This window comes from Perissodus microlepis, chromosome 1 (assembly GCF_051167445.1).
Source record: "Perissodus microlepis isolate ML-2025 ecotype Zambia chromosome 1, ASM5116744v1, whole genome shotgun sequence".
Taxonomy (NCBI): domain Eukaryota; kingdom Metazoa; phylum Chordata; class Actinopteri; order Cichliformes; family Cichlidae; genus Perissodus; species Perissodus microlepis.
Genome location: NC_140461.1, coordinates 33,963,651 through 33,987,671, shown reverse-complemented (window position 1 = coordinate 33,987,671; position 24,021 = coordinate 33,963,651). Strand labels below are relative to the sequence as shown.

The 24,021-nt window shown below is 39.7% G+C and overlaps 1 protein-coding gene across 2 annotated transcripts in view; it reads right to left on the bottom strand.

Annotated features, from left to right (window-relative positions):
• Window positions 1-24,021, bottom strand: part of lsp1b (lymphocyte specific protein 1 b) — a 52,419-nt gene that overhangs the window by 11,683 nt on the left and 16,715 nt on the right. Inside the window, exons 4-14 of one of the 2 annotated variants that reach the window (XM_084908714.1) lie at window positions 15,488-15,642; window positions 13,965-14,259; window positions 12,328-12,453; window positions 4,803-4,826; window positions 4,384-4,425; window positions 3,534-3,565; window positions 3,234-3,318; window positions 2,267-2,407; window positions 1,982-2,080; window positions 467-550; window positions 278-383 (exon numbers count right to left, since the gene is read on the bottom strand). In XM_084908714.1, coding sequence (XP_084764840.1) covers window positions 278-383; window positions 467-550; window positions 1,982-2,080; window positions 2,267-2,407; window positions 3,234-3,318; window positions 3,534-3,565; window positions 4,384-4,425; window positions 4,803-4,826; window positions 12,328-12,453; window positions 13,965-14,259; window positions 15,488-15,642 — 1,189 coding nt within the window. The remainder of the gene's footprint in view (window positions 1-277; window positions 384-466; window positions 551-1,981; window positions 2,081-2,266; window positions 2,408-3,233; window positions 3,319-3,533; window positions 3,566-4,383; window positions 4,426-4,802; window positions 4,827-12,327; window positions 12,454-13,964; window positions 14,260-15,487; window positions 15,643-24,021) is intronic. The other variant, XM_084908634.1, reaches the window with a different exon arrangement.

Below are 24,021 nucleotides of genomic sequence, written 5' to 3'. Positions count from 1 at the left end.
TGTGTGTTTTATTGAGCTCTTCATCATTTTCTATTTTGTATTTATTGAGCTCCTTTTCTTTCTCCTTTTTGCTTGTTTTATTTTTCTTGTTTTATTTTTATTTTTATTTATTTATTTATTTTTTACTTTTCCAAGCTATTTGCTGTTTCATAATATTGTACTGAGCTGGGTCATTTTTGACATTCTGGCTGCTACGACATGACAAGTGTCCAACCTTTTCCATTACAATAGTGCATCGTATCTAATGTTAGCATTACTAGTTAAAGGATTCTCTCACCTGACTGGCAGTTTATGTCCTCACTGCATCCGCTGTCAACAGAAACCTTCTCATACTTGCCGTGACCTGTCACCACAAATTTATATCTTTTGCCAGTGGAGCTCTCCTGCAATTCAGTCGATAAAACAATATTGATCAAGACAAACGTTTAAAAGTTTCTGTTCCGCTATCCTCCGTGTGAGCGTGTACCTTTCCTTCTTTCCCAGACGATAACGTGTCTCCAAGGCTCTCCCATAAATTTTTCTTGTTTAAAACACCACCAGGCTTGATTTCCTGAAAACAGGAACAGTAAACAAACCACACTTTGGTATCTCTGTCTGAAAGAGCAACATGTGAAAGCTACTGATGTTGCCATGAGGGGGCAGACTTTCACTGCCTAGCCTGCAAACCTGAGGCTGATTTACACCAGACAGAAAAGAAAGTGGGAAGCGAAAACTTGAAGTAGAAAATAATAATAATAAAATAATAATAAAAATAATAATAAATAATGATAGGAACGGATTCATAGCTAATTTTAGAGATTTTTGTGAATCTGACAATAAATAAATAAGAACAACAACAAAAAAGACATTTTAAGGTCACAGGACGACGAAACATTTTAAAAATGGCCTTTTTAAATTATATCGGCATGAAAGACTGCCATGTGGGAATAGCTGAACACTCTTAATGTCAAGTACTCTCAATGCAGAAAAAACAACAATGTGCATAGCAAAGCCTGGCAGTGAAAGCAGATGACACACACATGAAGAGTGGGGCAAAGTTTGATTTGCTCTTTCACCAAATACTCATGACATCATTCCCTTGCAGATGGCAGAATTCATCATTGCTTCTGAAATCAAACTTTTCTTCTTTTAAGGTTCACTATTTTGTACTTTATTTTGTATTCACTTTAAGGATTCACATTAAATGAATCTTATTTATTTACTGATTTAGAGAAGTCTGAAGTCTGAGCTTTTGGTTTTATTTATACAAACTGCACTGACCTCATGATACTTTGGGTATGTTTAAGTTGAACATCCACTGCTATAGCAGTATATACAATGACAAAAAATATGAAATATGAAAAATATGAGCAATGGGGTACCCTTTAAACAAAAGCTGATAGCAGCTGACACCGTGAACAGTGTGATACTTAAAGAGTGTGTTATAAGCAAGAAAATATTCATGTTCAGAGAAACATCCATAAAAGCAGAAGAAGTACAAAACAAAATTATAGCAGTCTAAAGTGTCCTCTGAGGTTTCAAGTGATCAGTCTGCGGAATCTGTTAATGATTACAAAAAAGTAGTTTTGTGTAAAAAGCACTAACCACTAGCTTGTTGAATAAGAAGTTTTTCTTTTTGCTGTGTGTGTGGGGTTTTTTTTTTTAACTGTGACAAAATCTGAACAAAAACATGCTCTTAGAACCATAGAAATCTTCCTGGGAGGATTGATAAACATGGAAGCAGAAGACATCATCCTGACATCCTGGTAAATGTTGACTTTTGACCCACCCAAACTGACCGTATGAACACATATGGAATTGGGCAGCATGCATTAAAATCATAAATTAAACTTTTGGTTTTGTATATTTTTAAAGTAGTTGTTGCCTTTCCATTTTTGGTTGGAAAAAGACATAAAGACTGGGCAAAATACCTGTTTAAAAACTAATGTAATCAATTTAATGTAATTCATGTAGAAATAATAACAATAATGATATGACTTACTGCTGGTTTGGAGGGGGAGCTACATCTGCTTCCGTCTTCACTTCCTTTCACCCACTGGTTGATGAGATCAGCAACACCCACTTTTAGAGCATCTGCGTCCTGAGAGAAAAGTGAGAAACATCATGTATTACAGTAATATCAAAAGCATTCCCCTAGGAAATCTTCCCTCCTGTTTTCTGTTTAAAATATATTATTTTGGAAATTATTGGAAACATAAAGGAACAACCCCCCCCCCCCCCCCCCCCCACACACACACACACACACACAAGTTATGTTTCCATAAACCTTAGATGCTGTGATCGAGGTGGCATTTTGGTTCCAGGCATCTCCGGCCTCAAACAGGTTCTTCTTGGATGCAACTGGTTCAGTGGGAGCAGTGAGATCAGTCACTGTCTGGCAGCCTGATCTGCCTTCCTTTGAGGAGAGCTGAGAAAAATAAGATGACAGAAAGAAAAGTAGAAAAGTTTAGGTCAGTTCTGAGAATCTAGTGAGAGAGTCACTGTGTGAGTGAGTAAAGGAGTGCTAGTTTGTAAAGCAACCAAATATTAGTGGAATTTTTTTTTGCCTTCATTGTGAAACGATGATACTCTACACATACACAAAAATGAAAACTCATTTGCACAACAGACCAATTTCTTCTTGATTTTACATCGTTCACTTTAATACTTTACCTATTATTGCTATATATATATAGCAATGATGATGTGTGATTCACAAGACAATGTAAACCAGTTTATTTAAAAAATGTTTTTTAACGCAATAATTGTTGCCAGTCACAGGCACATTGAATAGATGTAACTGTTTTTTCTCCACTTTCTTTATGTTTTATTAAACACCATCACCTTTTCGTTAATTTTAGAATTCTTTTTATTTGGATAAATACCCAGAAACACTTTTTCCCTGTGATAAATGATAGCCGTATTTTCAAACGAGCCAAGACCACACCATCTTTTTCACACTCAGGTTAAAATATGTTTATTTTAACAAAGACCTCACAATGTTAAAAAAAAGAAGAAGGAAGAACTGCATTTTTACAGGAAGAAACCTCCAGCAGAAGGAAGGAGGATCAGGGAGGGAGGGATCCTCAGGGAGGATCAACCAACCGCTGCTACTAAAAAACAAAATTATAGCAGTCTAAAGTGTCCTCTGAGGTTTCAAGTGATCAGTCTGCGGAATCTGTTAATGATTACAAAAAAATTATCCCACAAATATCCTCTTACTGGTTGAGAAGAAAAACACTCTGCAGTTTTACCTCCAGGGCGTGTGTATATTGTTCCAGTCTCTTGTCGATCTTGGAAACGGGAAGAGGGGGCAGTGTCTTCTTTATGTTGCTGGTGCTTTAGAAGAATGCATAAACAACTGAATCAGTCATGGCAAAAGTGTAATTCTGTCTGATTTTAGCATGTGGTACAAACTCTTTATGTCCTTCCAGAGGAAAGTTTGGTGTTTCTACGTATAAATGGTGATGGACATCATATCACACTGAAAGAAAGGTTCCTGCAGGTGTTAGATTTTGATCATTCTTGTGTGTGTTTTTTATTAGTAGGCTTACCTTCTCCTCAGAGACTCTGTTCGCTCTGTGATCTGAGGAATGGAAATTTTCTGTTTATTAATTTGCATTTCGCACATCAACAATTTAAACAGGAGTAAAAAACCAAACAAAAAGGAGACACAAAAACTTCAGTGATCTTTCACAAAGGAAATCAGCTGTCAAATAATATTCTAGTAACAATTACATAATTCCTGTCTTCATGACTCATCCAAACATTACTCTGATAAATTCTCTGTCTTCCTTCTCAAGTCCTCATCTCAGGTCCATGCAACAAAGATAGTAAATGTTCCCTCTCTTCAACCAGGTTCAGTTTAACAGGATAAACCTTGATCCTACAATGTTTCTAATAAGAGTTGTTCAATACTTGACCTGTTAGACCTTTTGCAAAACACTGCAGGCAATTTGTTATCAGAAAACAAAGGTGTTTTATGACTTGTTTTTACCCTCTGACAGAAATCCTTAACTTTCTGAGGACAAAGTCATCCTTAACAACTCCCAACCCCAACCCTAACTTTAACCCTAGCCCTAGCCTTATATGTCATTTTTGTTTTCATTGAATTGTTTTTCCAAGTCTTGACTATCAGGGAACAAGGATTATTCTAATTGACACACATAACTACTATTTACATTTGTTTAGAAAAACGTTTCTTTTGACATTCTTCAAAATATCGGGTTAGTCATATGTCATGACTTCAGGGGGTTAAGTTACCTAATTTTCCTCTTGTAGCAGGTCAAATTATCAGTAGTTTTGCAGTCTTTCTAATAGCAGTGCTGCCAGATTCGGGGTGTATCAGGGTGTGTTTGCTTGAGTTTGCTTGAGAGTGGCCTGCTGTTTTTCATCCTGACTCACCTTGCATTTACCATCTGCTGTGACGCGGGTGCTCACTTCATCCTGTAAAGAGACAGAGTAAGCTGAGACACAAATTCCTATAGAAGTCAGTGACACTGCACCAAAAGACACTGCAAAATAAAAAATATATATATCTGTGGTTCACAAGTTATTTTACCCTTTCCCTGTTCTGAACTTTTTAACATCCATCAGGTCACCAAACCATTGAGGGTTAATGTTAGGGTGGTATTAACTTCAAATTTCAAAGAGGTTTTTTAACCAACAATAACAGGTTTTCTCACCATTTAAAAATCTACCAATAAAACTGTGTCATGCAGTTCATGGCTGCTCTTTAATCAGTGCAATCAAACCTTAAGTTTGACAAATGACTCTCTTCCATTGCTGCACAATAGGTCAGCTGACACATGCAGGCTACTTACTGGGTAAAACTGTATGAGGAGTTTCTTTTGGGACATCAGGAGGCATTAAAGAGACAATGGGTTTAGACATGATTAATACAATGTAACACAATAATATGAGGTTATTATTGGGACATTATTACTGAAACGCTCTCACATACACTACTGAAATTTTGGCTCTCACACACTACTGAAACGCTCTCACACACACTACTGAAATTTTGGCTCTCACACACAACTGAAACACTCTCACACACACTACTGAAAAACCAAGGCATTTCAGTTGAACAGGAAGGCGTTTCAGTTAAACAGGAAGGCATTTCAGTTAAACAGGAAGACATTTCAGTTGAACAGGAAGGCATTTCAGTTAAACAGGAAGTTGTTTCAGTTAAACAGGAAGGCATTTCAGTTGAACAGGAAGGCATTTCAGTTAAACAGGAAGGCATTTCAGTTGAACAGGAAGGCATTTCAGTTGAACAGGAAGACATTTAAGTTGAACAGGAAGTCATTTCAGTTAAACAGGAAGGCGTTTCAGTTAAACAGGAAGTTGTTTCTTGACAAGGAAACTGAAAAAAGTTGTAGATTTCAAACAAACCACTACACAGATGTCTACTCAGCAACCTGCTAGTAGCCTAAGTGAAGCAGCTGCAATACTTAACAATATATAAGCCTCAGCATAAGTCAAAATTTTGAATAGCAGACGCATATTATCCTGGTTAATTTTTTTGGCATATGTGCTTTTTGTCTTTTTTAGCAAAGAAAAAAATATCTTAAAATCATTAATAAAACCAGGGAGAGAAGGCTTAGCGTTCCTCCATTTAGCACAATGGATATGATATTTACTCAAAAGTATGATGATGTTAATAATGTCTGAGACACCCAATGCTAGATGATCCATATAAAAAATTTATGATGTAATTCAAATAGTGGCACGTCATTAATATTTAGGGAAATCCAATTTTTTAAGTTGCACCAAATGCATTGTGTGATAGGGCATAGAAAAAAAAGATGTTCTAGGGTTTCATTTTCATCAGTACAAAAAGAACACTGATCTCAAAAACCAAATCTCTTTTTTAGAAATTCTGCCACAGGATTAATTTTGTTTATTACTTTAAAGTGTGTTTCTTTAACTTTAGGTAGAATAGGCTATTTCATAAATTTTTAGTATGTTTTATCCAGTGTATATGAAATAACTAAATTAGAACCATGCAATGTAACCATTCTGTTGTAACTATGAAATATTTTGTCTTTGAAGAAACTACTAATAAATTTATTATTGCATTTTTATCAAACAGCTGACATTGCCCTAGCAATAAATTTGGGAGCACTGATGAGAAATTATTGTATATCATAACATTTTTAATCAAATGAAGCAGAGGCAGTGGGACCAGTTCACAAAATTTGTTATATTCTCTTTGAGAACAGTTTAGACAATATTTTTCTGAAAAGTCTGTGTAACTTAGAATGACACTGTTATCATCCAACAAATCTGTTATGAATATAATCTTTTTGTTTAAACCAGTCGCTCTTGAAAATTGATTTTTGATTAAGTGTTATTACCCTATGATTTCATAAGGTTTAATTATGGGGAGAAGTTGTGGGTATATCTCATTATCTCAGATTTTAACCATTTAATTCTAAGGGTGCCAACCATAAATTCTAATTCTGGAGTTTCGATACCACCTTTATTGTATTCCTTCACAAGCTGAGATGTTTCAATGTAATGGGTTTTATTCCTCCACAAAAAATCTAAAATAACTGTGTTACCCTTATTAATGTTTTTAGAGGAGATATATAGAGAGTGACAAGGATAAATCAATTTGGAGATGCCTTCAGCTTTAGATAGGATGTTTCTGCCAAAAATAGTGAGGTCTCTGGTTAACCAGTGGCTAAGTGATTTCTTCATCTCCATGATACAGTTAAAAATATTAGTGTCTTCTCTGCTAATTGTTTTTTTTGTTTTTTTTTTTAGATATTATCAACACTATATATTTAACTTTAGATTCAACTCTAACCAAAGCTATTGAGGAGTCAGACCTTGTATGAATCGGGAGTAGTTCACATTTTTTGATACTGAGAGATAAACGAGATGCTTTAGAGAAAATTTAGTTTTCTCTACCACGTATTTATCTTTCAAAAAAATAGATGTATCATCTGCGAATTGACTTATTTTGAAGTCTTTATTAAAAATTGATATTCCTTGTATGTCGTTAGAATTTTTGATTAATAGTGTTAACAACTGAGTTGCCAATATAAAAAGCTTAGGGGAAACAGGACATACTTGCCGAATTCCCTGTTGCACCTTGAATCCATTCCTTGATTCAAAGAAGCTAAAATACTGTTAAGTAATGCGGCTGCTTCACTTAGGCTACAAGCACAGCCGTCCCCAACCCCCAGGTCCTGGACCAGTACCGGTCTGTGAGTCGTTTGGTACCAGGTCGCAAGAGTTGAGGCTTGAGTTTGAAATTTATGGTTTTCAGGGTATTTATAGGTTTTTTTTATTTTTATATCGTTTATATTGTTAACTCGGTTTCCCTGGGTCTTTTCCCGTGTGTTATGAATAAATCTTTTTTTTTTTGGTAGCGGTACTGGTTTTATTTTATTGTATTTATCCAAGACAACTTAAAGGCCGGTCCGTGAAATTATTGTTGGCCATAAATGGTACGTGGCGCAAAAAAGGTTGGGGACCGCTGTACTAGCAGGACGCTGAGTAGACATCCTTGTAGTGTTTTGAAATATACCGCTTTTTCCATCAGTTTCCTTGTCAGGAAACAACTTCCTGTTCAGTGGAAATGCCTCTGGTTTCAGTGGAGTGCGTGAGTGCATTTCAGTAGTGTGTGTGAGAGCGTTTCAGTAGTGTGTGTGAGAGCATTTCAGTTGTGTGTGTGAGAGCTAAAAATTTCAATAGTGTGTGTGAGAGCGTTTCAGTAGTGTGTGTGAGAGTGTTTCAGTAGTGTGTGTGAGAGGTAAAATTTCAGTAGTGTGTGTGAGAGCGTTTCAGTAGTGTGTGTGTGAGAGCGTTTCAGTAATAATGTCCCTTACGGCACCTCATATCATACAACATTCTCAAACAGAACCAAGGGAATTTTACAAGAAATTTAATTTTTGAAGGAAACACCTATAAAATCTGTAAAGTAATCAAAATTCACTTGCACATAACATATCACATGAAAACTTTGCATTGAACTTTAGCTTTAGTTGTTTTCTGTATTCTGATTGAACAATATGTAAATGCAGGAACAGTACAATCAATGTTCCCTCTAATTTTCCATGTGTCTGAGTGAACACCAGGGCTGGACTGGGACAAAAAATCGGCCTGGGCATTTTGACTAGAGACCGGCCCACCAAGTATTATAAGAAAAACCATAAAGCCGTTGAATGAAAACAAACGCTGTTGTCACAGTGATGTACACTGTCGTGTTGGTATATATGTATCAGTCTAATAAACTTAAACCTACACCATCCTCCCTATTCTAGTATTCTAAACAGTACCCAAAAGTAGACTGCTTGGTCGAGTTAACCTCCTGAACTATCTACAACACATGGTGAAAACCTGAAATTAAGACAGAGAAGACTAGAGACATGATCATTACTGATTACTGATGACAGATTTAGATATATTTTCATAAACCATTCATTTGCCACATCAATAAACTGCATGGCAGGGCAAAATATTTTTTCTAACATGGCAACCTTTAAAAAGTGAAAGGAGACAGAAAGACAGGTGAGAAAGAATAAAACTTAATTGACTTTTTGATGGCATTTTACACACAGTACTGGTACAGTATCTAGAAAATGTGGGTAAATACTGGCATCATATACAGTATTTTGCTACTTCTGAAGAAATTATGATGGGACCCTAAAAAAAAATTACTATGTACAATAATGGATTTCTATACATTTTACATTAGATGAAAACGTTTGTTGTAAGATTCAGATAATTATTTTTTAAAAGCGAGACATTTTAAATGAGAAAAAGAAAGAAAAGTATTTCTTTGTGCCCCCCTTTCCCTGTTAATGCCCTACCTGGCCCCCTGGCAAAACTTTGCTAGACCTGCCCCTGCACAGTTACCAGCTGTCAGCTACATAAAAAAGGATCCTGGTGTTATTTGTCTCTCAGAAACAGTTCATAACTTCCCTTCAACTCATTCATGTCACCTAAAAGGTAAACCTGTTTCTCCATCACCTGTTCAGCTCTGATGATTCAGTAAGGACATCTCCTCGTTCCATCTTCATGTTTCCCTCTCACCAGATAACCAAACCGATATCATGACCAGCAGCTTTTACAGCTGTGGCTCCAGCAAACATCAGCTGATACTAAAAATTAATATTAAATACATTCTAACAACAGCTGATCAAGCTTAAACGTGCTGCTGTTGTTTAGCGCGACATCCGCTGGTTTCCTCTTTCTGGCACAAAGGGGGCGATAAACAAACAAGAGAGAAAAGCTGATCAGCTGATCATTGATCAGTTTCATGATTGAAGTAGAAACAGGGGAGGGAGGGGGGTGAATGAGAGAAGAAGAGGCAGCTGTGCAGCAAAAACACAGAATAACTCCACCTTTGTGTCTTTTTCATTGTAGCTGAAGTCCGGGACAAACTGTGTTCCTTTTCACCTCAATACGAAACGCGCAATATTTTCTCTGAATATGAGACCATTCCATTTTTTACGGGACGGTTGGAAACTCTAATAACTAACCTTATAAATAAAATGAGATAAAACAAGTTCAACATCATTAACATCATAGCACCCGCCCAGCTGTATAGAAACTCCGTCATGCTAGCTAGTATGCAGTACGAGTTATTTTACAGTCAGTTGACTGTAAAAAGTCAGCATAACGAAAATAAACTACACCTAAATTTGGTTTATATCTGACCCAGATAGACTGCAGGTCATAACTTCTTACCTGAAGTTCAGTTCACCGCCTCGGGTCTCTGCTCCTCCTGCCTTTCCCTCATCCACCTGCCAGCGTGTTGCATCTGCTGGCCTCCACCACTTGCTAATGTTACTGAATCTGTGGAAGCTCCGCAATAGCCACCACCAAACAATTGAGTTATTTTTACACATCTCCCAGCATCTGGCCAATCCACCACCTTTCAGTGTTTATACCGTTATGGGAAAAAAATGAAAAAAAAAAAACCATCGGCCCATAAAAATGAAAAATCATCATCGGCCCACCGGGCAAATGCCCGGTATGCCCGATGGCCAGTCCAGCTATGGTGAACACACTCCCTGAGCGATTCCTTGGACCACTGTGAGCGACATCAGACGTGTGCACTGTGGTCACGCCAGCATCGAATCCATCCAAGTTACATGGTTTATTAAGATAATCAAATTACAGCATTTACATTTATGTTAGACTACTTTTAATTAACTGTTTTAGCCCACTTACAATGAAAATGTAAAACAAAAATGTAGTCATTGACCTGTGTAGTATGTTAACACTATTGGAAGTAAAAATAACTTGAACTCGAATTTTGAAAACACAACTTTCTTCTTCTTCTTTTTTTAATAAAGCTCTGACTTGTATTATGAGTATGAGTCTGTGGTCTGGGAGAGAGTCCTGTAACTCTCTGTCTGCAAAATACAGTATATAAAGACCAATGTTGGGCAATTAATTATATAGTTACTTCTTCAAAAAAGTAACTCAGTTTGGCAAACAACAAAGTTTTTTACAGCTGTTTTTTTCAAATGAAGCCAAGGTGTTTTTTTAAATAAACATTTCAAACTATTTACAGCACAATCAGCTGTTCTGCATCAAATATGATGCCACACAAATTATTTGTGCCACTCCAAAAATAATTTCTGTCCACATAAAGGAGAACAACAGCCTGATACCTGCAGGCCTGACAACAGGAGATGTATCACTCCTGTAACACCTGTAACATTCAGCAGTCGCTTCATTGTTCTGACACACACAACAAAACTATTGACTACACTACACACTAACTACACAAGATTTGCGCTGAACGTCGCAAATCTCTCACATCTCAAAACACCGCCGTCACTCCTAAAACTTCCCCCGTTTCCTAACAACTTGCCATATCATTTTTTGATTGGTCGACATGGTACTTTTTTCGACCAATAGGAAAGGGTGGGGGTGTTTTTGGTTTTGTTTTTGCTTACAGGCGGAGAGTGCTTTCGAGCGTTTTTTCTTATAGAACGTTTCTTCCCACAGTAAATATAAACAACGATAGTATTCAGGAAGAAAACCAAACATTGCACATATTTTTTATCATAACTCTGGTTTAATGTGGCCTATCAACACAATTTAAAAACTGGTATAAAGTCCATACTTTTTCCGTAAATTGTTCTGTCTGTCCTGCTCACATCTCCAATGGTTGTACACGTTGTCATTAACGTGGCTTCACTCCACATCAGCCACGCCGCTTTGCTAGCTAAAACACTGGTGTCGGCACACAAGGACGCTGTCATAGCCTGCCGACGACATTGATTAGCTGCGTATATACGAATGTGAATCGCATTATTGGCTGGACTATGGGATAAGGTGGCATCGTTCTAATCCCATACGGGAGCAGCCAGTCACTTACTGACTAGCACTGCAAAACAGAATTGTTAAAGTTTTAATTTTAATTTCAATTCAGTAGTGATGTGCGGGTCGATACTGAAATAACGATTCCTCCGATACCAATCATTTATGTTCTAGAATCGATTCTCACATTAAAATATCGATATTTTAGTAATTTAGGGTAAATTTGTAGTTTATCATTAACAGGAACACAGTGGAAAGAAACTATTTCATTCGGATTGTCTACAATTGGAAGGAACTACTTCCTCTTCCACCTTTCATAGTCATGTGCAAAATATGGCTGTATAAATGTGGCAGCCCCTTGGCGTGCGCACTCACAACAATGGCTGAGCGTAATTGGAGTTATGTGCGGACGTATTTTACATCCACAAACAGCCGAGACGTGGTTTGCGATACATGTGGCAAGAAAGTGAGGTGTTGTGGCAACACCAAAAATTTGTCAAACACCTCAGAGTAAATCATATCACAGAATATGACGAGCGTATGTTGAGGCGAACTGAAGAGGAGAGGGACAGGTGCAGGCAGGCAAGGTGTTCAAATAGCGCACAACTTCAGGTTCTTTATTTCTATATGATGAATTCTGCATTATTAAGTGATAAGAACAAGTAATCTGATGTCCTGTAATCATAATGAAACTATAATTTGAGATACAGTAAATAAAATAAGTTTTTGTACATAGTATCGGTATCGGATCAGTATCGTCGATACCACCCTGAATATTACTTGGTATCGGATCGGAAAGGAAATCAGTGGTATCGCACATCACTACAATTCAAGTTTGATTTTTTTTTGTGCGCAGAGACCGTGCCAGCAATGCGCAATTGCGCATGTGCGCAGCTTAGAGGGAACATTGAGTACAATACATCAAATTTTGTACCGGAGCATAGTAGATGTTACCTTTTCTGTAAGGAGGCTTACACTAGACACCATATGATTATGGAGACCCAGTAAATACCAAAAGAAGTCCTACAGATCACCCTCGGTTTTACAAGTTACCTTGAATGTTGGACTCATGGGACCGTAGCAGTTTAATGACTCTTCGCCTTCACTGCTGTTGCAGAGAGAAATGGCAGAGCTTCTGTTTTCCAGCTCGCTCCACTGGTCTCTGCTGTCTGTCAGTCGCTAGGGAAAAAAATGAAAAACAGAACATTTGTATTTGATAGACAGATGTGCAGTAAAAGTACATTTCTGTCCTTAATTTGTATACACTGAAGGCAAGGTAAATATATGCCTCAAAGCAGTATAAAGCACATATTTGCATTGTTTCTTTTAGAGTTTAAGATGATTTAAATTAATAAGCTTTCTTATTTCTTTAAGGCACATTAGTATCCACTTCACCCTTGGGTGGGGAAAAGTAAAATAAAACCAGATGTTGCTAGTTTTGGTATCGCAGCCTTTGTACATTATGGCAGAAAATTTTCCTAAGAGGATCAAGGTTTGTTTCCATAAAGCACAAACCACAATTGTAACAAATAACTACCCCCCATCAAGGATACAATGACAGCATCTTAAACAATAACACTCCAGACATAAGCTGTCGTAGGATTAATGGTACAACAATATACCTCTCTGAAAGTGTAGCTGGCGTTTGGTACTTTTAGAGTGCACCCCTTTCAAATGTTGGCGGGGCTGGGTGTTGATGCATAATTTAATTTTGACACTTTTCCCCAATATCGCCCAAGTGTGAAACTTTTAAAACTTGTTTTCACTGTTCGCTCACACTGCATTAGTTGGTGGCAAAAGCCTAATGAATACCTGGCCCACTGCTGGTGATAAAAACTGGAATTTCCACAGCGCCTTACATCATTGGTGCTTTTGTCAGGCTCTGATTCATTTTGACACCCTCTAAGCCAAAGCAGCATTCTTTCACTTTATTGCTTCAGATCTGGAGCCAAATTCTATGAAATTGGAGTTGTTTAAAAAGCTTGCGTGTACTTCATGAAACACTTTTTATGAAACACTAGGGGAAACAGGACATTTTTCTGGAGCTATGTCAGTAAAGTACTGACATAGCTGCTTTGTAGATGTCTGAATAACAAAATGAAATGCCTAAATCCCAACTTCTTAACATCCCACTATGTGAAACTGTTGGACACATTTGACAAATTGTGTGAGAGATTGAATCATGGAGGCAAAACTGAAGTTAGTTTGTCCTTGATGTTATTATCTCATGAAGATTTCAGGAGATTCATTGTTTTTATGTGCACACGATGGATTATAAATGACATAGCCAAATATACAATTTAAAATTGTTTCCAGAAGAGTGTAATTCTAGTTGATTTGGAACCTGTGTGCTTGCTGCATGACATCCATGTCAACAGTGTTTTATTGAAAATGGATCTTCAGTCTGCCTTTATTGATAGACTCACAAACCTCCTGACATTTTCTGAGGTAGCATTTTGCAAATCTTACATGAAAGTATGATCTTATTCTCAAGATTGCTCTACATTGATCTTATTGTGCAAAAAGGACAGTTACCTAAGTAAATTTAAATATAAAAAATATATTTTATATGTAATATATAATACATATATTTTTAATTAATTCTATATATATATAATATATATGTGTGTGTGTGTGTGTGCGTGTGTGTGTAAATCCATAGATTTCCTTACAATCTGTACAAAGCAAACCTTGTTTTGCAGTGTTCTTTCTTCTTCATTGTCCTCCCTCGCCTCATTCTTGTCACCCCTGTGTCGCCACTCCCTTGTGTGGTGGAGGTCTTCCTTCACTTCATGTGTGAAGTCCACCTCTTCCTCCTGTTCATCATCTCTTGGAGTCTGTCTGCTTTCTGTCGACCTCCACTCTTTCTGCAGAGTTGGCTGCACCTCTTCTTCTTCTCTCTCCTGCTCATGCTTGTTATTCTCATTCTTCTCCTCCTGTTCCTTTTGCACCTCCACCTCCCCCTTCACCCTGCAGGCTTCTTCACTGTGGAAAAGATAATTACATTGAACTGACCAAAGTGTTGTGATCCAGACACATTACCACAAGTAAAAACCTTGGGGAAAACAACAAAGAAAAAAACTCTACACAACCTACACAAATGACTGCATTTCAAAATGCCATGCAATAGTGAACAAAAAAGTAAAATCACTTAAGTACTGCACTTGAGCAAAATGAGCAGGGTGTAGTAGAGGCTGACAGTCATACTGTGTGATTTCACCTCACATGATATCATCTTTCCCTAACGTTTTCTTAAAAATATAGCAATTATGTTACATTTTACAACAGCAGGAAAAAAAGAAAAGAAAATGTTGAAGAAAAGTAAAAAAAAAAAACATATTACTTTTCCTAAAACTTCTGCCTGGCTTCCTACAGAAACTACGCAAATAAATCCTAGTTGATTTTGGGATTAAAGCTTCTCATACTGCGGTATAAACCAACCAAAACAATTAGGTCTCTGTCGTAAAATCACTGGCCTGTGGGCTGATAAAATTCTACTGGAAGTAATGGAACCCACAAACCCACAAAGTCCTATAAAGACATGATGTAACACATTCAGAAATAAAGAAATAACAAGGGAGCGAGGGGATAAAACATAAAAGACATCTTTTTATAACAGGTCTGACTATATGTCAAACAAGCACAGTTACATAATATTTAAATCATGTTGTTTAAATACACCAGAGTGAACTCTTTCCACAGTGACCTTGCTGGATAGTGACAATTATAGTTTGTTCACATTTAACAGAAGATGGTTCTTTGCAATGGTCGGTAACATAGAAAATCACAATATTACTTCTGAGCGACAAATGTGTAGCCAAAGTAATGTGTTAATTAATCAGTCTTTTAGAAACACTTTTTTAAAATATCACTACCAAAATATAATTTTGTATTATTGCAACAAGATAACCCACAATTTTCATGACTATGACTTATTTATTTTCCTATATTTTCATCAAATAAAGTTTGTACATTGAAGTTTTGTTTCATTCCTTTTGTTAAGCAAGCTCACTTCTAATTCTTTTTTCATTATTATTATTTAATTCTTTCCTCAACCCAAATACAATATAGCAACATGCTATGTTATATTTTAGCTATATTTGTAGCTTTTTGTGTTTAAGAATTAGAGAAGATGAGTAATGCTGTGTGTCTATTACCTAGATGGGGCACAGCAAGACATTAAAAAAAAAAGAACAAGGAAAAAAAAACTAACAGTGAGTAGGGAGCATATCGTGGCTTCATTGTTCCTGCTGCCAAATACGATGTCATATCTGCTGGCCGGCAGGTTGTGTGCTGCAACCTTGTGTCGTGTGCCAAGAAGACCGATGAGCTGTAAGATGTCCTGACTTCCTTTTTGTCATTCGAGGTCTATAAGAAGTCAAAAGCAGAGAAGGGAACACAACATCTTTAATAAATTAATGCTATATACCAAGAGTGTGCAAAAGATGTTTACATCAGACCATGCATTTTTTCTTAGCATTGCAATAATTATTTATTAGAATTATTTACTTTTTCCCCACATAAACCCCTAGGTTACAACTTACGATTAAAAATCACTACAGGTAATAATAAACATACTTAAATTCCTCCTGTGCTTGCAGAGAAATTTCCCTAACAATCATTATGTAGAGCATTATTAGTGTAAATGATTGGGAAACCAAAGAGCAGATTTGGAAACCATAACAGAGTGTAGATATGAATGTCATGGTAATTTGAGCTTTTAATGATTTCCTTGAACTTTTTCCACTTTGCAAAGCATTTAAGCATTTAATGACTTCACTAAACAAGAATTGGTGCACAAGTTCTACAAAGGGTCAAAGGTATACAGATGAGATCAAATAATTATATACCCCTACTAATTTTTGGTTAAATCTCCCTCAATAACTCACATCTTGCCGGGGTAGTTTTAGAAGTCATTAGATCCAAGTGGTTGTCATACTTCTTGCTATATATTTGTCTCAATATTTGAACTCTACCAGGGCCTGGCAGAACTGGTAGAGCTCATTTAAAATTGTTGATTTCTCGGCACTGATCTGGCTTTTAAAACAAACTTTCAATACGGTTGAGCTCAGAGCTTTGAGTGGGCAATTTCAGCAGCTTAATGTAACCCAGTTCCTAAAATCATCTCAAACAAAAGAGAAGAAAAAGTAAAACATTTAATGTTCATTGTTTCTGTTCTTACTGTCCTTGTTTAATGAAAGTGAAACGAGATCAAACTATTTATTTAAACATAGAAGGGACGCAGATTATATATGATATGCTCTGGTCAAACAAGGGTTAAGTTTTCTCAGAGGGTTGATGAGCTCTGATGAGAGCCTATTGTTTTACTCCACTCCTCGCATGTCAGCCAATCGGTGAAGCTCTAGGCAGCTCTTGTCCCTCCTTAGTACCAGCTCCCAAGTTTTCACTCTCTTGCTCCTACAGCCGAACAGAGCAGGCGGACTAAAACTTTGTTATCGGGCAGAGCGAAACTGGAAGGTTTACTGAGCTGTGGCTTCACGTAAACGCTGAGCATCCACTCGACGGCGGTCAGGTTTTTATATGGGACGAATCCAAAGACCAGGTCAGCGATTCCAGAACCCAGAGTGTTCCAGTGTTCACTGGATGGCGAGCCAACCCAAGATCCTAGGAGACGATATACATATACATGCGCACTCATTTGCACATTGATGGACTACAATCCTCTACTGTACAAGTAGTACGGTAGGACAGACAATCACACACACACTCCTTGTCGGACGAATTCTATTGGAATACACCCGTTTGTCATGGGCCCCACCGGTACCATTTGGACTTAAAAAAAAGACTAATTCTTTTACTTGTGCAAATTTTCTTTTATTCTATTTTTTTTTTTGCTACTTTGGGGGAAATTTTTATACTTGACATTCTGTTAAAACCTGTTGAAATACTGTGTTGTTTACAAATTTATTTTACAAGGCTTAACATCACTAAAGTACTTTTAAAGCCACACAACTGTGTTTGTCTGGTTTCTCTGCCATTCGTGTACCAGAGCTCTAAGAGTCGTTCTTAATCTTCTGATGCTAGCCTAAATTACTTATTACCTTGGTAATTATCCATTGGTACTTTATATAACTCCACGTGCTACAAAAGTGGCGAGCCAGCCAGGAGCTCTTTGGTGCATGAATATCAGCAGTGAAACCTCCTTAAAGTGTGTATTGTCATTTAAACATCTTTTGCTATTGCCACAAGATGGATTTTGTATTGAGCTCAGGTATCAAAGTCCCCAATGCAGTAATTGTTAGTGGTATACTCAATTCATCGGATGATGAAGAGGTTCTTGACTTTTTGAAGCAGTATGGTACCTTTAGAGCCGTCCCAGTTGTAGATCCAAACTCAGAATTTTTCAAAAACCTGATCGTTGAGTACCAAAGTGGTAACTCCATTGATGGCTTAACTGATCTTTTGCCATACACATATGAAGTTGAAGGGAAGCCCGGTGTAAAATACCATGTAAGAGCTCTCTCCAGCATTTACACTGCCAAGGTGGGTGGCAGTGCTACCAAATCCTACTTAGATGAAATAAAGCAGGTGGCAAAACTGAGTGGCAAAAGTTTTGAAGAGGTACTGAAGTCGATGATGACAGAGCTCAGTGAAATCATTGGGAGTTCAGAGACCGATGGTGAATGTATGCTCTCCTCCATGCAAGTTGATGATCCAAACAGGGAGAACCAGCTTCACCCCTCTCTTGAAACTTCTGAGATTGCACGCCAGCAGTATCTGAAGATCCACCACAGGTAGGATTGATTCAAGGTGGTACGGAGCCAAACAGTTTCAACCCACCTGAAATTCAGAAAGTCATTGTGGAACACATCGTGAAGAAAGATGACTTGATTGCACATTCATATTCTCCAATGAGACTCTGCTCATTCTCTGATCCAGACCCAGCGGTGAGACGGATTATGACACATGGCGTTCACATGTCGAACTTCTCAGGAAAGACCCCGCCATGTCTGAACTTCAAAAATCTAGAAAGATCTTTGAGAGCTTGTTGTCCCCTGCAGCTGACATTGTCAACAGACTGAGCCCAGAAGCTACACCTGAAACTTACCTTCAGTTGTTGGATGCAGCTTTTGGAACAGTGGAAGACGGAGAGGAGCTTTTCGCCCAATTCATGAACACTCTTCAGGATCCTGGTGAAAAGGCCTCTGCATACCTCTGCCGTCTTCAGGGCGCATTGAACCTCACTCTGAAGAGGGGAGGAGTCTCTGCTGAGGATGCCGATAAACACATTCTCAAGCAGTTTTGTCGTGGATGTTGGGACCACACCTTGCTCTCAGATCTTAATCTTGAAAACAAGAAAAGCCAACCTCCAACATTCTCAGAACTTCTATTAATGCTCCGAAAGGAAGAAGATAGACTGGCAGCTAAAGCCACACGGATGAAGAAACACCTTGGCTCAACCCGGCAGCGGGTTGTGGCACACTGTCAAAAGACTTGCACCTGTAGTGAGCTACAGACAGTGACTCAATCTGATTCTGACCTGTTGACAGATCTGAGGAAACAAGTTGCATCCCTACAGAGTCAGCTTACTAATTTGATGGCAGAGAAACAGAAGAAAAGCTCGAAGCCTAAGGACAAGGCTGAGTGTGATTTACGTGAGATGGCTATGGCAACACCTAGCATCAAGGTTACAAGTGCGAAGCCTGCCAACTTGCGGCAGAGCACCCAGCCAAAACCATGGTACTGCTTCAAGTGTGGTCAGAATGGCCACATCTCAGCAAGTTGCAGTAATGACCCAGACCCCACTCTTGTTGCTGATAAGAGGAAGCAATTGAGAGAGAAGCGTCGCATTTGGGAGATGCAAAACACTCCATCTGCTGACCAGGATTTTTAGACGCAGTCTCAGTTGTGGGGCAAACTGGGACTGAAGCAGGTCAACATCGTCCCACTAAATCTCTAAGTCAAGCTAAACCAAGAGCACAGGCCACTTTGAGGCAATCCCATGTTGGAGAACAACCTTTCAGACTACCTAAGAGGCTCATAGGCACAAAGAGTACAGGTCAAGTCATGATCAAAGGTAAGGTGTGCAGTTGTCTCCTTGACACAGGTTCTCAAGTGACCACTGTCACCAAGTCCTACTATGACCAGTATTTGTCTGAGCAACAGATAGAGCCACTACATGACCTTCTGGAAGTTGAAGGGGCCAATGGGCAGCTTGTACCTTACCTGGGTTATGTTGAGATTGGAATCACCTTTCCTAAAGACTTTCTTGGTGCTGAACTAGAAGTCAAAACGCTAGCTCTAGTAGTCCCAGACACCGGGACATTAACCAAGTCTTGTGTATTGATTGTAACAAACACTCTTGATGTAGTGTATGAAATGTACATAGAGGCAAACCCAGAGGGCTACCAACCCATTCCTCATGGGTACAGAACCGTACTCAAAGTACTGGAGTTGCGGCAAAAGCAATGTTCAGATGAAAACGTTGGATTAGTGAGGATGCGTGGCAAGGATGAAGTGATCGTCCCAGCTGGGAAAACAGTCGTTCTTGAGGGGACAGTATCAATCAAGGAATTTTACATTGAGAGATCTGCCCTGTTGGAATATCCTTCAGTATCTTCCCTGCCTGGGGGGCTTTTAGTGCAAACCTGTCTCCTTGACTTGCCAAGTAACCAGTTGTGCAAACTACCTGTAGTAGTTTCCAATGAGTCATAGCATGACATTACCATTCTAGCTAAGAGTGTGATTGCAGAACTCAGTGCAATACAGACTGTCCTATCTCACAAACAAATTATGAGTGAGCCATCAGAGTGTGAATCATCCAAGACCTCTAGTGTGACATTTGACTTTGCCGACTCTCCTATCCCTTCTGACTGGAAAGACCACATTACTCAAAAGCTGAGCAGTATGCCAGAGGTCTTTGCCCAGACTGATCTGGATTTTGGAAGGACGGACATGGTCAAACACCACATTAAGTTATTGGACGAAACGCCATTCAAACACAGAGCCCGACCAATTCACCCACACGACATAGAGGCTGTTTGAAAGCATCTACAAGAGCTTCTCACAACTGGAGTAATCCGCGAGAGCGAGTCCCCATTCTCCTCACCAATTGTTGTGGTCAGGAAGAAGAACGGTCAGGTACGTCTGTGTGTTGACTACCGTAAGTTAAACTTACAAACAGTGAAAGACGCATACGCCCTCCCAAGACTGGATGACACCTTCACCGCACTCTCAGGTTCCAAGTGGTTCAGTACACTCGAGCTTAAGTCCGGCTATTATCAGATCGAAGTTGCAGAGAGTGATAAGCCCAAGACTGCCTTTGTCTGTCTACTAGGTTTCTGGGAGTTCAACCGTATGCCACAGGGAGTGACAAACGCGCCAAGTACTTTTCAGAGGCTTATGGAGAAATGCATGGGAGACATAAATCTGAAGGAAGTTGTTGTTTTCCTGGATGATCTCATAGTTTTCTCCAAAACCCTTGAGGAGCATGAAGCCAGACTCATGAAAGTCCTGGAACGCTTAAAGGAGTATGGGTTAAAGCTGTCTCCCGAAAAGTGCAAGTTCTTCCAGTCCTCAGTTCGGTACTTGGGGCATGTTGTTTCTCAGCACGGAGTGGAAACTGACCCAGAAAAGAGAGCCACACTTAAAACTTGGCCAGTCCCTCAGAACCTCAAGGAGCTGAGATCCTTCCTTGGGTTCTGTGGGTATTACAGACGGTTTGTTAAAGGCTACTCAAGTATTGTGAAACCGCTGAACGATCTAACGTCCGGTTATCCACCACTGAGGAAGCATTGCAAATCAAAAGGGAGGAGTAATCAGTATCATGATCCAAAGGAGCCGTTTTACGGACGGTGGACCCCTGCATGCCAGAAAGCATTTGAGGCTATCATTGACAAGCTAACGTCACCTCCAGTCCTGGCCTTTGCTGACCCAAAGCTGCCTTACATCCTTCATACAGATGCGAGCACTACGGGCCTTGGAGCAGCCTTATACCAGGAGCAGGAGGGACAGCTGCAGGTTATCGCCTGTGCGAGTAGAGGTTCGTCGTGTAGTGAGTCCCGCTATCCAGCACATAAGCTCGAGTTTTTGGCTTTAAAGTGGGCTGTAACAGAGTAGCTGAGTGACTACCTCTATGGCAATCAGTTCACCGTTGTCACAGACTCAAACCCTCTGACCTACATCCTCACCTCAGCAAAACTCGATGCAACCAGCTACAGGTGGTTGGCGGCCCTCTCTACCTTCAATTTCAGACTCCAGTATCGTTCTGGAAAACAAAATGGAGATGCCGATGGACTCTCGCGTCGTCCTCATGGCAAGCTACCTGATGACCTTACATTTCAAAAAGAGAGAGACCGGATATGCCAGTTCGCAAAACAACATCTGTCAGATCCAGACAATATTGACTCAGTCGATCAGGATGTTGTTCATGCTATCTGTGAGAGACAGTTTGTTTATCATTCAACCACCTCTGAAGCTTTGGGTGATGATGCAGGTATATCCCTTGTCAAAAGTCTTGCCATTTCTGAAGATGCTGTACCTGACAGCTTTGAGCACGAAGAGACGTTGGGAGGCCTAGACGTCATTCCCAAACTCTCACAGGCAGATCTCAGAGACAGCCAGAGATCTGATCGGTGCATCAGACATATTATCACCCAGATGGAGAGTGGGGAGAAACCCCCTCCCACATTGAGGAAAGAACTTCCAGACGTAGTCCTATTGCTGAGAGAATTGAACAGCTTCGAGCTGTGCAATGACATTCTCTACAGAACACACCATGAAGGTGGTAGTAAACATTACTAGTTGGTCTTACCTGAAGACCTGCAAGAGTCTGTGTTGACAAGCCTACATGACAACATGGGTCATATGGGAATAGAGCGCACACTCGATCTGGTCAGAGCAAGGTTCTATTGGCCGAGAATGTCCTCAGATGTGGAGAAAAAGATAAAGACCTGCCACAGGTGTGTGCGCAGGAAAACGTTACCTGAGAAGGCTGCACCTTTGGTGAATATCATGACAACAAGACCCCTTGAGTTAGTCTGCATGGATTTCCTATCCATTGAACCAGACAGCAGTAATGTGAAAGATGTTCTTGTCATCACAGATCATTTTACTAAATATGCAATCGCTATCCCAACATCGAACCAAAAAGCTCAGACTGTGGCAAAGTGTCATAGTACACTATGTGTCAGTGAAGGTTCTCAGTCATCCAGGTCATCGTAGTCAAAGGAGCTTGCAAAGAAAAGCGTCTGGACTTCTTTAAGTTTACTTGAAGACGTTTCACCTCTCATCCGAGAAGCTTCTTCAGTTCTAAGGTCAAATGGTGGAGAGTCCCAGATATAAACCTAGTGGGAGTATCCCCCCACAGAGGGACAAAAGGACCCCCTGATGATCTTCTAATCGCCTGAGCCAAGGTGTGAAACTGGGTGTGGGTCCCAATCAGCCAGAGTTTCGGGTGTGTTCATTGTGAAACCTGGCCCCACCTTATCATGCGAATTCCTGAGGTCAGATGGCCCAGGATGTGAGTGGGCGTTAAGGCGTCTGGGAAGGGATCTCAAAACTGGATTATAGATGGCAGAGAGTTGGTGTCGTAAACCCCCGCCTCTGTTCAAAGATGGTCGCTCACAGTGGACATAGATGGCTTCTTTCACTCCTCTTTCAAACCATCTGTCCTCTCTGTCCAAAATGTGAACATTGGCATCCTCGAAAGACCATTTGACCTTAGAACTGAAGAAGCTTCTCGGATGAGAGGTGAAACGTCTTCAAGTAAACTTAAAGAAGTCCAGACGCTTTTCTTTGCAAGCTCCATAGTACACTATGGCATTCCTGAAAAATTACACAGCAATCAAGGGCCTGATTTTGAGTCTCAGCTGATTAAGGGGCTGTGTGAAGTAACAGGCATACAGAAGATTCGGACTACGCCGTACCACCCCAGGGGCAACCCGGTGGAGCGTTGTAACTGAACACTCTTAAGTATGCTTGGAACTCTGGAGAACAAAGACAAGTCACGTTGGAAGGATTTTGTAAAGCCTTTAGTTCATGCGTACAACTGTACCAAGAACGAGGTGACTGGATTCACACCGTATGAGCTGATGTTTGGGCGTGAGCCACGGTTGCCTGTCGACTTAGCATTTGGTTTACCTGTGAGAGAACAACGAAACAAGTCACACTTCCAATATGTTAAGGACCTCAAATTCCATCTCGAGGAGAGCTATAAAATAGCTACACGGAGTGCTGCAAAGGTAGCCAAAAGGAACAAAACCAGATTTGACAAACATGTGACCACATCTACCTTGGAAATCGGGGACCGAGTGCTGGTCAGGAACATACACATTCGAGGGAAGCACAAACTCGCCGATAAATGGGAGCAGACCATCTACGTGGTGGTGAAACGAGCTGGAGACCTCCCCGTCTACACCGTTAAACCAGAGGGCGGGGATGGCCCCCTACGCACCCTACACAGAGACCTCTTACTCCCTTGTGGGTTCCTCTCTGCAGCCAAGGAAGTGAAACCTGAAGAACCAAAACCAAAGAAAAGGCCCAGAATGCGACAGACCACTCACAAAGACAATGAAAGAGCAGATCACATCATGATATTGTTTCGGTCCACTGGAGATAGATCAGTACCAAATGACTCGGTGTACATTGTCAAGCGAGATGTTCTGCTGACTCATAAATCAAGTCTTGGTCAAGATGATGTGACTGCAGATCAAGACAAGTTGGCTGGTAATACTCCAGCTTGTGCAGACACCATATCCGATGTTGTTCCAGCCAGTCATGCTGACC